The 14,139-nt window shown below is 47.0% G+C and overlaps 1 protein-coding gene across 1 annotated transcript in view; it reads right to left on the minus strand.

The window, feature by feature from the left end:
- The window catches only part of Pygl (glycogen phosphorylase L), a 36,279-nt gene that overhangs the window by 6,761 nt on the left and 15,379 nt on the right, over positions 1 to 14,139 (minus strand). The window contains exons 5-13 of the mRNA XM_032907882.1: positions 13,265 to 13,396; positions 8,206 to 8,317; positions 7,628 to 7,710; positions 3,544 to 3,687; positions 3,032 to 3,124; positions 1,906 to 2,052; positions 1,443 to 1,606; positions 861 to 975; positions 62 to 163 (exon numbers count right to left, since the gene is read on the minus strand). Coding sequence (XP_032763773.1) covers positions 62 to 163; positions 861 to 975; positions 1,443 to 1,606; positions 1,906 to 2,052; positions 3,032 to 3,124; positions 3,544 to 3,687; positions 7,628 to 7,710; positions 8,206 to 8,317; positions 13,265 to 13,396 — 1,092 coding nt within the window. The remainder of the gene's footprint in view (positions 1 to 61; positions 164 to 860; positions 976 to 1,442; positions 1,607 to 1,905; positions 2,053 to 3,031; positions 3,125 to 3,543; positions 3,688 to 7,627; positions 7,711 to 8,205; positions 8,318 to 13,264; positions 13,397 to 14,139) is intronic.

Consider the following 14,139-nt stretch of genomic DNA (forward strand, 5'->3'; position numbering starts at 1 on the left):
GGAGCCCAAACCCTCAACTCCAGGGTGAGGGCAGGGACCCGTGCCTGCCCGGCAGTCTCACCTGCTTCACTTTGGCTATTTCCCGGAGGAAGATGTCGTCACCCACGAAACTGTGGAGCTTCGTCAGCTGGCTCAGGTCTTTCACATAATCTTCTCCAATTTTCTATCAATGTAAAGGACAACGTGATCTTAGCCTGAGACCGTGAGCACAGCCATCATAGCAGGGCTTGCTGGTGTGTGGTAAGTGGCTCTCATGCCCAGCAGTTCACAAATGGCTCGTTCTGCTCACCAAAGAGGCTAGACAGCCTATGTGGGAAGAACCTTAAATATAAGAAACGTACGTACGAGGACGACCAAGAACCCAGGTTCTGTGACATTTCTGAGCTTTGTTATCCTTCATTGCTAACAGACACCCTACTCCATCTGTAGGCCACATAGACACTGTTGGCCACGAACTGCTTTGTAATTTGTGCATCCCTTGTTCAAAATTGAAGCTTTTCATGATGGGGGATGAAGGGATAGCTCAGTGGTTAGAGCACACACTTCTCTTGCAGGGGACCCAAGTTTGGTTCCCAGCACCCATACAGGGAGGCTCACAACCGGCCATAATACCAGCTTCAGGAGATATTGACACCTTATTCTGACCTCCAAGGGCACTCTTTCCATAAACACATAACTAAAAATTAAAATAATAATAAAAAAATAGGATGGCCCTGCTCTATCAACAGCATGAGTCACTTACTCAGAAGCCAGCCCTGCCACAGGTAGGATCTGCCTCAGACCTTCCTCTGCCTCCCCGGTTCCCACCAGCTTCGCCCTCAGCACCTCTCACCAGCTTCCCCCTCCGCACCTCCTCTTACCTCTGCTATCAAGTCAGCCAGCCCTGGGTTGCAGAGTAAGAGCCAACGCCTCGGGGTGATCCCGTTGGTTTTATTCTGGAACTTGTCTGGTTCTAGCTCACTGAAGTCCTTGAATCTGGAGAGAGGAGACAAAGCACTGACTCTGGCTGGAATGGTCAGAGTCCAGCTTGCTGGGCAATGCTCAGAGTTATTTTCCTGAAGCCAAGGGTAGGCTCAGAAAGATCAGATAAAGGGGACAGGGACGGGCAGAAACTATGGCTGTCATTTTAACTAGAAGAGATTCATTTGCAATTCAAAACGATTGCCCCAAGTCTAGTCCCCTCCATCTGACTTCCTGGCTGTGACACCTACATCAAGGTTTTCAGCAGAATAGTTATTTTTTTGCTTGTAAATCTAGACTCAGGACAGTACAGAGAGGGGGTGTTTTTATGGTTCTTTCTTTTTTAAGAAAACAGTTCTCTCTCCATCGGACGACACGTGAAAGAGTGTCCCAGGCCCCCTTCTTGTCTGGAAGCACACCCTGTGCTAAGCCGCATCACTGCACCGGTGGATGAGGCTCAAAGCTCCGGTATCTACACTCACACTTGGGTCTTCACGATGTCCGAGTGGATCTTCGCTACCCCGTTCACCGCGTGGCAGCCCACGATGCAGAGGTGGGCCATGTTGATCCTTTTGCCTCCTTCCTCTTCGATGAGAGACATCCGCCGCATGCGGTCGATGTCTTTAGGAAACAGGGCCACGATTCTCTAGGTGAAGGAAGAAGACACTTTCTTGCTGCCCACTGGGGTTTTAAAGCAGCCCTAGGATGCTATGCATGCCCTGAGCAAAATCTCTGATGGAGAAGAAACCTTTCCTGAGAGGTAGAGCTATTTTTGGAGAAGCCATCTTTGGAGGACACAGGTTTAACAGAGCCCCACCCAGACTTAAGTACTATTATCAGTGACTGGGATATGCCGAGGCCTCATTTAGGGAGAGCACTGTGATCACCCTGAGCACATTACAGCAGAATTCTCCTGTGAGGTTGGCGTCTTTCACAGTGACTTACATCTAAATGCTTCTGATTGATCTCATAAATGATCTGTAAGTGTCGAGGCAACAGCTTCTCCACCAGGTCCACTGGCCAGCGCTCCAGGGCCTCTGGGAGCACCGTGTGGTTGGTGTAGGCAAAGGTCTTCTTCGTGATCTCCCAGGCCTGCAGAAGGGAGCGTCAGTTGCTGGCCTTTCAGAGCACGTCCCCAAAGAGTCAAGGGCCCCTCAGCGCCCATAGCCTGCCACAGTGTTTCTGAATGCGCAGTCAGGTGCACTTGATTCTACAGAGTGTCTGACTGATCTGGGCAACACTGTTACACTTTATTTTCTTTCAGGGAAAGAAAAAGCCTGTTGTCAGACTGTCTAATAAGATACTAAATAGCCTTTTGATAAGCCTTCTCCAGTTGTATTTCCTTGTATTTTATTATGAAACAATAATTACTTGGAATAAAACCTTAATTAAGTAACACTGAGCAGACACAGAATCAGGGTTGAAATTCTGACTCCTAGGCTGGGGACATCACTCGGGCAGTAAGGTGCTGGCTTTACAAGCACAAGGAGCGAGGAGCTGACACCCCCCCCCCCCAGTATCCACGTCAAACAACAAAATCACCGGGGAGGCAGAGGCAGGAGGATCTCTGGGCTCACCTACCCAGCCTATTTGATGAGTTCCAGCCAATCAAGAGACTTCGTCTCAAAAACCAAGGCAGATGACCGCTGAGGGGTAACAGCCAAGGCTGTCCTCTACATGCAAGCTTGTGCACCCCCCCCACCCCCACCACACACACATATAAAACACTGACCCCAAAGCTACAGGGGCGCCCTTTTAGTCAGCTGTGTTCTGGTGCTAGAATATTTACTTTCACATCCTTTGATAAGCAAAATATGTTCAACTCGATACAGTTCAATCCTTGCCACAGCCACTGGTGCCCCCTGCTGCCCTTGCTTCTGCTCGGCTTTTAGCTTTATTTCTGGTAGAACGCTAAGAGTGGAGATACATTGGCACCAGGGCAAACTATACCTTCAACTGTGGCAGTCTAGCAACAGAAATGTATTTTGATCACAAACAAAGGAGCTCTCGGAAGTCCTTCTGCCCAGATAATCTGAACGGTTTAAAGACAAAGAAGCCAGGTTATCCAGACCTTGGACCAGGGCAATTTTTCAATGTCCACAAAGATCCTCATCAGCTCCGGGATGGCGAGCGCGGGATGTGTGTCATTCAGCTGGATGGCCACCTGGGGGGAGAAAAGACATCGGTGTCCTGGAGTGAGTGACAGCCCAGGGGCTGGCTTCCTATCCTCACAAACATCTGGATGAAGCCCTGAACACCCACTTGCCAGGAAAATCTGCTTGCCTAACTTCTGAGCACCAGGAAGCCTCTCTGTGGGCCTTACCTGTGACCACAGTCTGAACTAGGGGCTCAGCCTGCAGGTCGTGACCCCCTTGGGGCACGAACAACCCTTTCACAGAGGGCGCATATGAGATCTCCTGCATATCAAATATTTACATTACCATTCATAACCACAGCAGTGTTACAGTTATGAGGTAGCAACGAAATAATTTTATGGTTGGGCTTCACCACACGATGAGGAACTGTGTTAAAAGGTTGAATGAAGCATCAGGAAGGTTGGGAGCCACCGGTCTGAACACTCACCTGATCTGGAAAGGCATCAAACACGGTTCCTGCACCATCCTTGGAGCCGAACTTGGAGGCCTTGAAACGTCGGATGACATCCTGCAGGGTCGCAGCCACCACAAAGTACTCCTGCTTCAGCCTCAGCTCCTTCCCTTCAAAAAACTTCAAGCCAAGGAACCCGAGTGAGAGACGGCCGCAGTGGAGCTGTGACCAAAATGTGATCAGTGTCCCTGCCCTGCCTGATGTCCGCAGAGAGGTGGCAGGGTGAGCGGAGAAGTATCAACGTTTGCTTCCCTGAAACCCTGTTCAAATGACAGCCAAGCGCTCTTGGGTGGGCGTCCAGATAAAAGATAAAGAAGCCGGAAGAGGGGTAGTGACACTTCGGGTGTTTTGTTTGTCTGTTTTGTTTTTAAATAAAGAATAATATAGTTCTTTTTTTTAAAAAAGGATCGGGGTTGGGGATTTAGCTCAGTGGTAGAGCGCTTGCCTAGGAAGCGCAAGGCCCTGGGTTCGATCCCCAGCTCCGAAAAAAGGAACCAAAAAAAAAAAAAAAAGGATCTATTGTTTTTAATTTAAGAGAGAGAGTAAATATGAGAGAGAGAGAGAGAGAGAGAGAGAGAGAGAGAAAGTCAAGTGCAGTGTCCTCAGAGACCAGAGGAGGGCATCGGATTCCCTGGTATTATAGTTACTGGTGGTGTGACCTGATTGTGGAACAGAGCTCAGGTCCTCTGCAAGAGCGGTACCAGCTGTTAACTGTTAAACCCTCTCAGTAGAGACATCTGATGGTGAGAAACAGGGCGTGTGGAAATCCAGCCAGAAGATTCAAAAAAGCCAGCTCTTGGCCTGCTAGTGGAGAAGAGCCAAGAGGCACTTCAGTTTGTATATCAGAGCTCTCCTGCCGGGATGGGGGATGCTCAGACATTGGCAGCACTAATTCCTTTGAAAGTAGGGGTTCAGGTGGAGAGAAAGGTCATGTGAGAGCTGCCTATGGGGCAGCTAACCTTGGACCTCAAGAAACCCTGCAGTTGAGCCATTTCCTTTCCCAACTTGGACAGGCGCAGGACTTTTAGGAGATGCTAAGTCTCCAGTGAAGGGTGCAGTTAAGGCCGGGTGCCAATGAGCTCATTTTGAAAAATGTGTCACGGGGGCGGAGAGTGAAAGTGGATGGGGTGAGTGTTGTCTGCTCCCAGCCAGACTGCTGACCACAGACAGCCACTGTTGGCTCCACCAGCACCAACTGATCATTCGCATAAACTAACCCGATCAAAACGGGCGCTGCGCTTGTCAGCAGCAACAGCAGCAACGCAAGTAACAGCAACGCAAGTAGACTCTGCCCTGTACCTGGGCAAACCGTGAGGTCAGAATGCAAATGCCTTTGAGTCACACAGGATCTCAAGAAAATTTGGCTCACAGACACCCATTCCCCGGAGGCTGGGAGGGTTTCTACAAGAAACGGTGAGCAAACCCAGAACTGGAAGACACGGGAACCTAGAAACAGTGACCTCACATGGGAGGTAAGCACAAGCCCTCTGAAGGACGGCAGGGACAGGAGTTGACACTCGGCAAACACCAGTTGAGGAGCCCAGTGAAGACTCTGTATCCGCACAGAGAGAATGGGTGGGACATGTTTCTGTGACGGACATGAGAAAATGAGGTGTAGGCCTTAGAAGTGGGGGACAAACAATCGAGGGCATAGAAAAATCATAAAGTAGAAACATCTTCATGGTATTATTTCATGAAGTTACAGCTTCCTGAAAACGGATGACTGTTTGCCTTTCCAAACATGTACATCTTTGATAAAAATAGAAGAAACAACAATTTCATTAATAAAATAAAATTGTCTGGGTCATAGTAACAATGAGACTTTTAAGATTACTGTTTGTGGTTTTTTTTACTTTTTTTGTTCTGCATACCTTAATTTTGGTCTAATGGCATATATTGCTGTACAATTTACAATGAAGGTCTTTTTCTAAAAATAACAAAAAGCACCATGACCCTGCTTATGATGAAATTAAGCATCTATTAGTCTAGAGAATTATTTCAGTCCTAGAAATGAAATTATCTCTGTCTTTAATAGCAGAGAGGTAGAAGTGAGAATGATTTCTTTAGAACTTTTAAGGCACAGTACTTTTAGATCCGGATGATCTAGTAATTCTTGGTTTGAGTCCTAAAGACGTCAGAATTTGTGAGATAAACACACAGGGTCTGAGTAGTTCCTGAGATCTGGGTGAGGAGGAGCATGGCCAGTCCAGTGCCCTGGACTCTCAATACAGGTCAAGGTTATGGCAGAGGAGTCCAAGCATGGCGACCAATTAGGGAGCAGGCCAGGCACTGCTCGGACTCCATGTCTACCCTGCGTGGTCAGAAAAGCCTTTCAGGGCCTTAGCAGAGCACGAGATTCACTGGAGGGGGAGTGAGAAGAGCAGCAAGATTCTTATGAAAAAGGCCAAAGTCTGGACACTGGTTATGGCCATATTTTAGAAGAAAAATGACTATTTTATAAGCATAACACACACACACACACACACACACACACACACACACACACACACCACTATGGACCCACTCTGAAAAGACAGCAGTAACAAGACAGTATCTCGAGGGATACTTTAACCCAAAAATCCTGCCTTTTTTAAAATCTCATGCTAACTTAATATACCATGCTGACTACTACAGATGAGTATTTCCAAATCAAGTCAGGTTTGGTTCTGACAGAAGGTAGCCCCTTCCAGTTACAGAATTCTGTAGTCCTGGGGTTGGCTGATGGAACACTGCAGACTTGAACACATTTTTATTGTGATCCTCAGAAGAGCAAACTTTTGCTCTTGGGTTAGTGATTTCTTTGAAATGCACTGACAGCACTGGGTCTTTTTCTAAAAGAAAAATGACATATCTCTTTAGGTTCTTGAAAAGGTTACAGCAGATCCTCCTTCTTTCCCTCTTAGAGCCCATGGTTTATCACCGAGTGAACATCCAGCCTAAACTGCATTCTGATCCCCAGAGTCTTTGACTTCTACCACTGTTCTGAGGCAGAGTACTAATTTGGTCACCTCTGAAATTACTTCCAAGAAGAATCATTACATCTTCAGGAACATAATTTTATCCATAGAAAAGTTGCATTATATATGTTTAAGTCAATTAGGAATTTGCAGAGGTCTTGGGAAATCAAGCTCCACACATCAAACAAACACTAAGTCGTTTAACTGTCCATTCTGGTACATCTTTGTAATCCCAGTCCTTGGAGGCAAAGGCAGAAGGATCCTTGAGAGTTCAAGGTTAGCCTGGCTTACTTAGTGAGCTCCAGGCCACCCAGGGCTAGATAAGAGATCTTGTCTCATAAACAAAACCAGAGCTGGGAAGCAGGCTCAGTGGATGAAGCACTCTCTGAGGGAATTCGGGGACCTGAGTTTGAATGCCCAGCATGCTTGGGAGTGGGAGTCCCCTGTGATTCCAGTGCTTTTACTGGTAGATGGGAGGTAGAGACAGGAGACGCCCCAGAAGGTGAAGACTGACATTCAAGGTTATCCTCTGACCTCCATATATATGTCATGGTGCATGCATGCTTGCACAGACAGACAGACAGACAGACAGACACACACACACACACACACACACACACACACACACAGTTTTTAGAATAGCATTAGGATAACAAGCTGCAGGAAAAGCTAAGGATCCAAGCTAATGGCAGAAAAATCAGACACTAGTTCTCTAGTCTGATCTAAGGACCACCATGACTTCCCCCAGCCTGGGGATAGAAGATGAGGAAGGTGAGCAATGGGGGAGAGTAGGAAGGGAATCTTCCCAATTCTAACTTTGCCTATGAAGATTCTATCTGGACACAAAATCAGCCTTCCTTAACATTTCACCCATTTTTATATCCAGCCTCTGTTTTGGAATACATCTATGAATCTTCCCAATTGACGGAGCCACGATCAAATCAAAATACCACCTTGATCTCATGAATTGTACACATTTGCTTTCCTCACTTGATGGAGGGGAAAGTTACAGAAGGGGCACAGCTTACTCTGCACACATGTTTCAGAGCTTACTGGAGAGGCTCTGAGAAGTAAGCTGTCTAAGGTGGCCATGCATCACTCACGTTATCGTTGGGGTACAGCACTCTGGAGATATTCTCAGCCAGGTTCCGGTCCAGCACAGCCTGAATGTAGTCTCCGACATTAACTGAAAGGAAGGTAGAAAAACACTAAATAAACTCGCTGCCATTGTTGGAGCAAGTCCCTCGAGCTCATCCAATGTCCTCCCATGTTTAAAAATCAAAGCGTTTCAATAAACTTCAACACTGGGCTTCCCAGGAGAGTTCAATGCCAGACTGAACTATGGCTTTAAAAAATGTCACCCCCACCCCAAAGTGCAGCAGGTGGGCGAGTTGGCCCTGAGGTCATGAGAGCAGGAGAAGGGGCCCTGACCCTCACTGGCTGCAGCACTTAGGAGAGTAGGCCCTGTCCCCCACCTGGGCATAGTGACACTTTGTCTCAAAAAGCAAGACAAACCAATAAACAAACAAACAAACAAACGAACGAACAAGCAATTATGCCTTCTCACTTCCTGAAGATCAAAGATCAGAAACCCAAGGCTTTTTCCTTAACCTCAGTGAGTCTCTAACCAGCCATCAAGTCGCAATGTGCACAAAGAGAGCAGAGACTGGGCTGTACGTACAGTCTTGAAGGTTAAAGTCATTGGGTGCTCGGGCCGACCAGAGGCGCATAGTGTTCACCGTGTTGTTCATGTACCCAGGCACGGGTGTGTCGTACGGCAGAGCAAGGACCACCTGCGGGGTTAAACATCAGCAGTCACCGTGGCTCAGGTAGGATGACAGAGGTTGAACAATGGCTGGGGGCTGCACTAGATCTCTAGTCCTGACTGCATCATGTCCTCAAACTGTGTAAGTCCTGGGAAGTGTGTCTCAGGACTGGAGGCAGTGTTGGAGTCACCGGGTTGCTGATCCTCATAGCATTTCGATGTTGAATTCCTATGCGCTTCTTGCCCTGAAGGTGGACACCGGAGGGGACCACTGTGGGATTAGTGGTAGAAAAGGGGTTAAGATAATAAACTGCAGTGTATAAGCAAAGTGACGCCCACGAATGTGACGCCCTGAAGGGCAGCAGCCATGCTCTGTGTAGGACATTCAGTGATCTGATGCTAAAAATAGGCTAAAATTCAACAGAACAGCAAAGTGAGAGAGGTGCACCCCACACGGCGTTTGAGGTGTGCTGTGCTCGCCAGCTTTTGTAATGTTGCAGAACACTATTTTAGTGACTCCTGTGGTGATCTGCCAATTCAGGTGAGAATTAGCCGAGCTGGGTTCGAGGTGCCAGCTTTGGCAAGTCTAGCCCCATCTTTGTGACAGCATTTCAGACAGAAGGAAGGGGATGTGACCTGTTTCACGGGACATCAAAGTTCATGGAGGAGGAACGACAGAATGACTGTGGGGGAGGATGTGATGCCTCGTTTGGTCCGGCCCACTCCATGTATCAAAGCACCCTTTGTGTCTTTCACAAAGAAGTAAAGGTCTTTGCAGATCTTTATACATACTTTCAAGCAATTTGTCACCAATCAGGAGAGGTCATTTGTAGATTAGGAATGACTCCTGCTTCTGTTTCTTTAGGGGTTATGGGACTGTTTAGAGCCTCGAATACATAGGCACGGGGGAATTTTCCTGAACAGAACACCAATGGCTTATGCTCTAAGATCAACTGACAAATGGGACCTCATAAAATTGTAAAGCTTCTGTAAGGCAAAGACACTGTCAATAGGACAAAAGGGCAACCAACAGATTGGGAAATTGACCCCACATCTGATAGAGGGCTAATATCCAATATATACAAAGAACTCAAGAAGTTAGACTCCAGAGAACCAAATAATCCTATTAAAAATGGGCTACAGAGCTAAACAAAGAATTCTCAAATGAGGAATATTGAATGGCTGAGAAGCACCTAAAGAAATGTTCAACATCCTTAGTCATCAGGGAAATGCAAATCAAAACAACTCTGAGATTCCACCTCACACCAGTCAGAATGGCTAAGATTAAAAACTCAGGTGACAGCTGGTACTGGCGAGGATGTGGAGGAAGAGGAACACTCCTCTATTGTTGGTGGGATTGCAGACTGGTACAACCATTCTGGAAATCAGTCTTGCAGTTCCTCAGAAAATTGTACATGGTGGTACCTAAGAACCCAGCTATACCACTCCTTGGCATATACTCAAAAGATGCTCCAACATACAACAAAGACACATGCTCCACTATGTTCCTAGCAGCCTTATTTATAATAGCCAGAAGCTGGAAAGAACCCGATGTCCTTCAACAGAGAAATGGATTAAAAAAAATGTGGTACATCTACACAATGGAGTACTACTCAGCTATCAAAAACAATGACTTCATGAAATTCTTAGGCAAATGGATGGAACTGGAAAATGTCATCTTGAGTGAGGTAACCCAGTCATAAAAGAACACACATGGTATGCACTCACTGATATTAGCCTCAAAGCCTGGAATACCCAAGATACAATTCACAGATCATATGAAGCTCAAGAAGAAGGAAGACCAAAGTGTGGATGCTTCTGTCCTTCATAGAAGGGGGAACAAAATACTCATGGGAGGAAATACAGGGGTAAAGAGTGGAGCAGGGACTGAAGAAATGGTCATCCAGAGACTGCCCTACCTGGGGATCCGTTCCATATGCAGCCACAAAACCCAGTCACTATTGCTGATGCCAAGAAGTGCTTGCTGACAGGATCCTGATATGGATGTCTCCCGAGAGGCTCTGTCAGAGCTTTACTGATACAGATGAGGATTCTCGCAGCTAACCATCAGATTGAGTTAGCACAGGGTCCCCAGTGGAGGAGTTACAGAAGGGACTGAAGGGGCCAAAGGGGTTTTCAACCCCACAGAAAGAACAACAATATCAACCAAACAGCGCTCCCAGAGCTCCTAGGGACTAAACCACCAAGCAAAGAGTACACATGGAGGGATCCATGGCTCCAGTTGCATATGTAGCAGAGGGTGGCATTGTCTGGTATCAATAGGAGGACAAGCTCTTGATCCTGTGAAGGCTCGTTTCCCCAGTGTAGGGGAATGCCAGGGTGGTGAGGTGGGAGTGGGTGGTTGGGAGGGGAGCACTTCATAGAAGCAGGGGGAGAGAGCATAGGAGAGGGGGGAACCTGGAAAAGGGATAACATTTGAAATGTGAATACATAAAATATCCAATAAAAAAAAAGGAATGAGTCCTGGTTTAAACAAGACTTGTCCTTCTGCTCCTCCCAGCACTACAGAGGCAGTCGAGGGACTTCCAGCTTGGCTCTCCTTCCAGGGGCGATAGAGAGAATGCGTCCCCTCAGACCTCACCCCGAGGCTGTGTATCATCTTTGGGATGCTCCAACATGTTCAGAACACTACAGTGTTTCCAAAAGGTATGCTTTAGCCCCTCAGAATGTCCACTTGTGCAGAGCAGCGCTGCAGCTCACATGAGCCCTTCCTTGTCCCTCTTCTCCCTAGGTGGCACCCCTGTGCCATGAAGACGTTCCTCTTCTTCCTGCTGCCCCCTTCCTCATCTTTCCTAGGTTTGCTCCGACACATCACTAGCACAGCCAGTTCTCTCTGGAATCCACTTCCCTAGGGACCTGAATTACATAACAGCAAAGAGCTCCACTTGCTGCAGGTCATTCCCTTCATTCTCAGAGCGTGTCTGGCCTCATGCTCTCTGACCTCACCACCCACAGATGTGGGCGATCCATAACGTCCTGCAGGGTTTCGCCTAGCTCATGTATGTCATCTCTGACCCACAACCTTGGTCCTCTAGATACAGAAACAAGTACTTTCTAATCGAATTTCTGGATACTCCATGAAAGCAGAGAGGTAAGCATCCAGAGGAGCTTTGTAAAAACAAAACGGCTCAATGGCGGGCCCCATCGTGCCATCGGAACACTTCTGGTATTGATTGGGTAAACGTGGATTGATCAAAAGCTAATGAAATTGTAGGCACCAAGCTCTATCCCACATACTAATTTAATACCAAATATGTGTGCAGTTTCTTAGACTGGATTAACTGGTCTGTTTGCAGCTCATAGGACAGCAGTTATGACCAAGAATTTGTAACTTAGACTGTGGCCAGATATTTAACCTACATGAAGAACAAAACAAAATAAACACAGCAGGATTTACCCTCAAGCCTGAGTCCTTGTCTATACCCTACATAATTTTCTTCGTGTTAGTGTCTCCCCTGCCATTGACATGCCACGTGAGGTCACATGCAGATAGGAAACATTTGAATGTCTTCTTTTTTCTGAACTTTGGATACCTTTCTAAGGACTAGCAAAATAAACCAGTAGTTAAAAAAGAAATCAGCTATGAAGTATGCTGGAACATTTCATATGTCAGGACATTATTTCAGTGGGTTTTCGGGAAGGTTTTCAAGAATGACTAAGGTAGACATCAGCCCAAGAGCATCTCCACGAAGCGAATACATCAAGTGAAGCTGAGCTGATTGGACCGAGCAGTCATTTGCGGGAAGCTATGACAACAGAGGATCACATGCCACAGGACTAGCTATGATTCTGTGACAGGGCCACATGCAATAGAACAGTGGGACAAGTGCCCTTGAGGAAACTGAAGCATCCCTTTTCTAGAAGTGACCTGACACAGATCACAGATCCAGCACAGCACGGGGCTGAAGCCTGCATCATCTTTTGAAAACTGCAGTGCTACAATGTGCAGGGGGCTGAGAAAAGGCCTTTAAATCACTCTGCTTTGGTATCAAGAAACATTATAAACCAGGGAGCTAAGCATCCAGAGAGCTCATCATGCTTAGTGCTATGGAATGGAATAATCTTTGCAAGCTGACTGCAGACTGGCCCTGGTAAATCAGCTAACCACAGGGAAGCCGCTTCCCTCTTGGCCTCAGCGCCCTTCTCTCCTAAGGAACAGGCAGGCACTATGAAGAGGACAAGCATGTTCACACATACAGTTCCACTCTGCTATCTGATACATAAGATATTACTTTATCCCTCCCTCCCCCCCTTTACCCTCCCCTCCCCTTCCTTCCTTCAGTGTTTTTTTTTTTTTTTTTTTTTTTTTTTGAAACACAGTTTCTGTACTGGCTGGTTCTGTGTGTCAACTTCACACAAGCTGGAGTTATCACAGAAAGGAGCCTCCCTTGAGGAAATGCCTCCATGAGACCCAGCTGTAAGACAGTTTCTCAACTAGTGATCAAGGTGGGAGGACCCAACCCATTGTGGGTGGTGCCATCCCTGGACTGGTAGCCCTGGGTTCTATAAGAGAGCAAGCTGAGCAAGCCAGGGGAAGCAAGCCAGTAAGTAACATCCCTCCATGGCCTCTGCATCAGCTCCTGCTTCCTGTCCTGTGTGAGTTCCAGTCCTGACTTCCTTTGGTGATGAACAGCAACGTGGAAGTGTAAGCCGAATAAACCCTTTCCTCCTCAGCTTGCTTCTTGGTCATGATGTTTGTGCAGGAATAGAAACCCTGACTGAGGCAGTTTCTCTACATAACCCTGGCTGTCCTGGAACTGTCTGTTCACCACACTGGTCTCCACCTCCCCCTCCCGAGTGCTGGGATTAAAAGCATTCATCCCTATTCCCAGCCAGTGCTTCATTCTTGATATTGGGTACACTGCCGTGTACAGTGAGTGCTATATACTGTGTGCTTGGTATAATGTTCGCCATGCTGTGCAAAATAAAATGCTTGTCCTGAGAGCCTGATTACCTGGGTGTCGACCCACTTTGTTCCTGCCTGGGTGTGCTCTACTCTTCCGTAGAAATGCACAGGCAGCATGAATTCAGGACGAGCCTTCTCCCAAGGGTTTCCGTGCCTGAGCCAGTCATCTGCCTCTTCTACCTGAAAATGGACAAGGTTTAGAATTCACTGTTCAAAGGACATAGTCCTAGCTCTTCAATTATACCACAGGAAAGATATCTTTTACCCAAACTCAAGAGTTCTGTTTTGTAATGAAAGGACACTGGGTCTCCTAATCTCATTTCATCTTTGCTACTATTTTACATCCTAAGACAGCAGTGGCCTTGCTCATTGACAACGACATACATGTTGTGTGTGTGACTGTATTTCTCATGGCAACCCTAGAGGATCGAACTATGATCTCAATCTTTTCAGAGAGGAGGAAATGTGACAGGTCATGCAGACGGATGATGACAGAGCTACGATCGACTTCAGTTCTGTGGTTCAGAGGCCATGCCTTCACATCTGGGAGGTGGTCTAGGGTAGGGATCTAGATAGCTTGGCCAATGTGAACAAGGTGTTCCCCTTTCTTCTGCCATCAAGAAACAAATGCCCAGGGGACAGGGTAGCACCTCATACCTGTCCCTGCCCTGCTCCAAGCCTGAGTGGCCTTTACTCTTGTGGGGATACACTCTTAAGTGTCAAAGAAGCAGTTAACCAGTCTTAATGCCATTACACGTTGGCTTCATTTGCCCCACCCCAAAATGGCTGTTTCAGTTTCCTGTGGCTAACAAATTTTGTAAGGAGCCCTGTTTGCTGATTTTCATTCTGAGTCCTTTGCTGAATCAGAAATGGATCGGTGAACAGAGCTTAACACTTTCTCAGGCTGGTTTCTAAGGTGTATT

This window comes from Rattus rattus, chromosome 7, assembly GCF_011064425.1.
Source record: "Rattus rattus isolate New Zealand chromosome 7, Rrattus_CSIRO_v1, whole genome shotgun sequence".
NCBI classification, from domain to species: domain Eukaryota; kingdom Metazoa; phylum Chordata; class Mammalia; order Rodentia; family Muridae; genus Rattus; species Rattus rattus.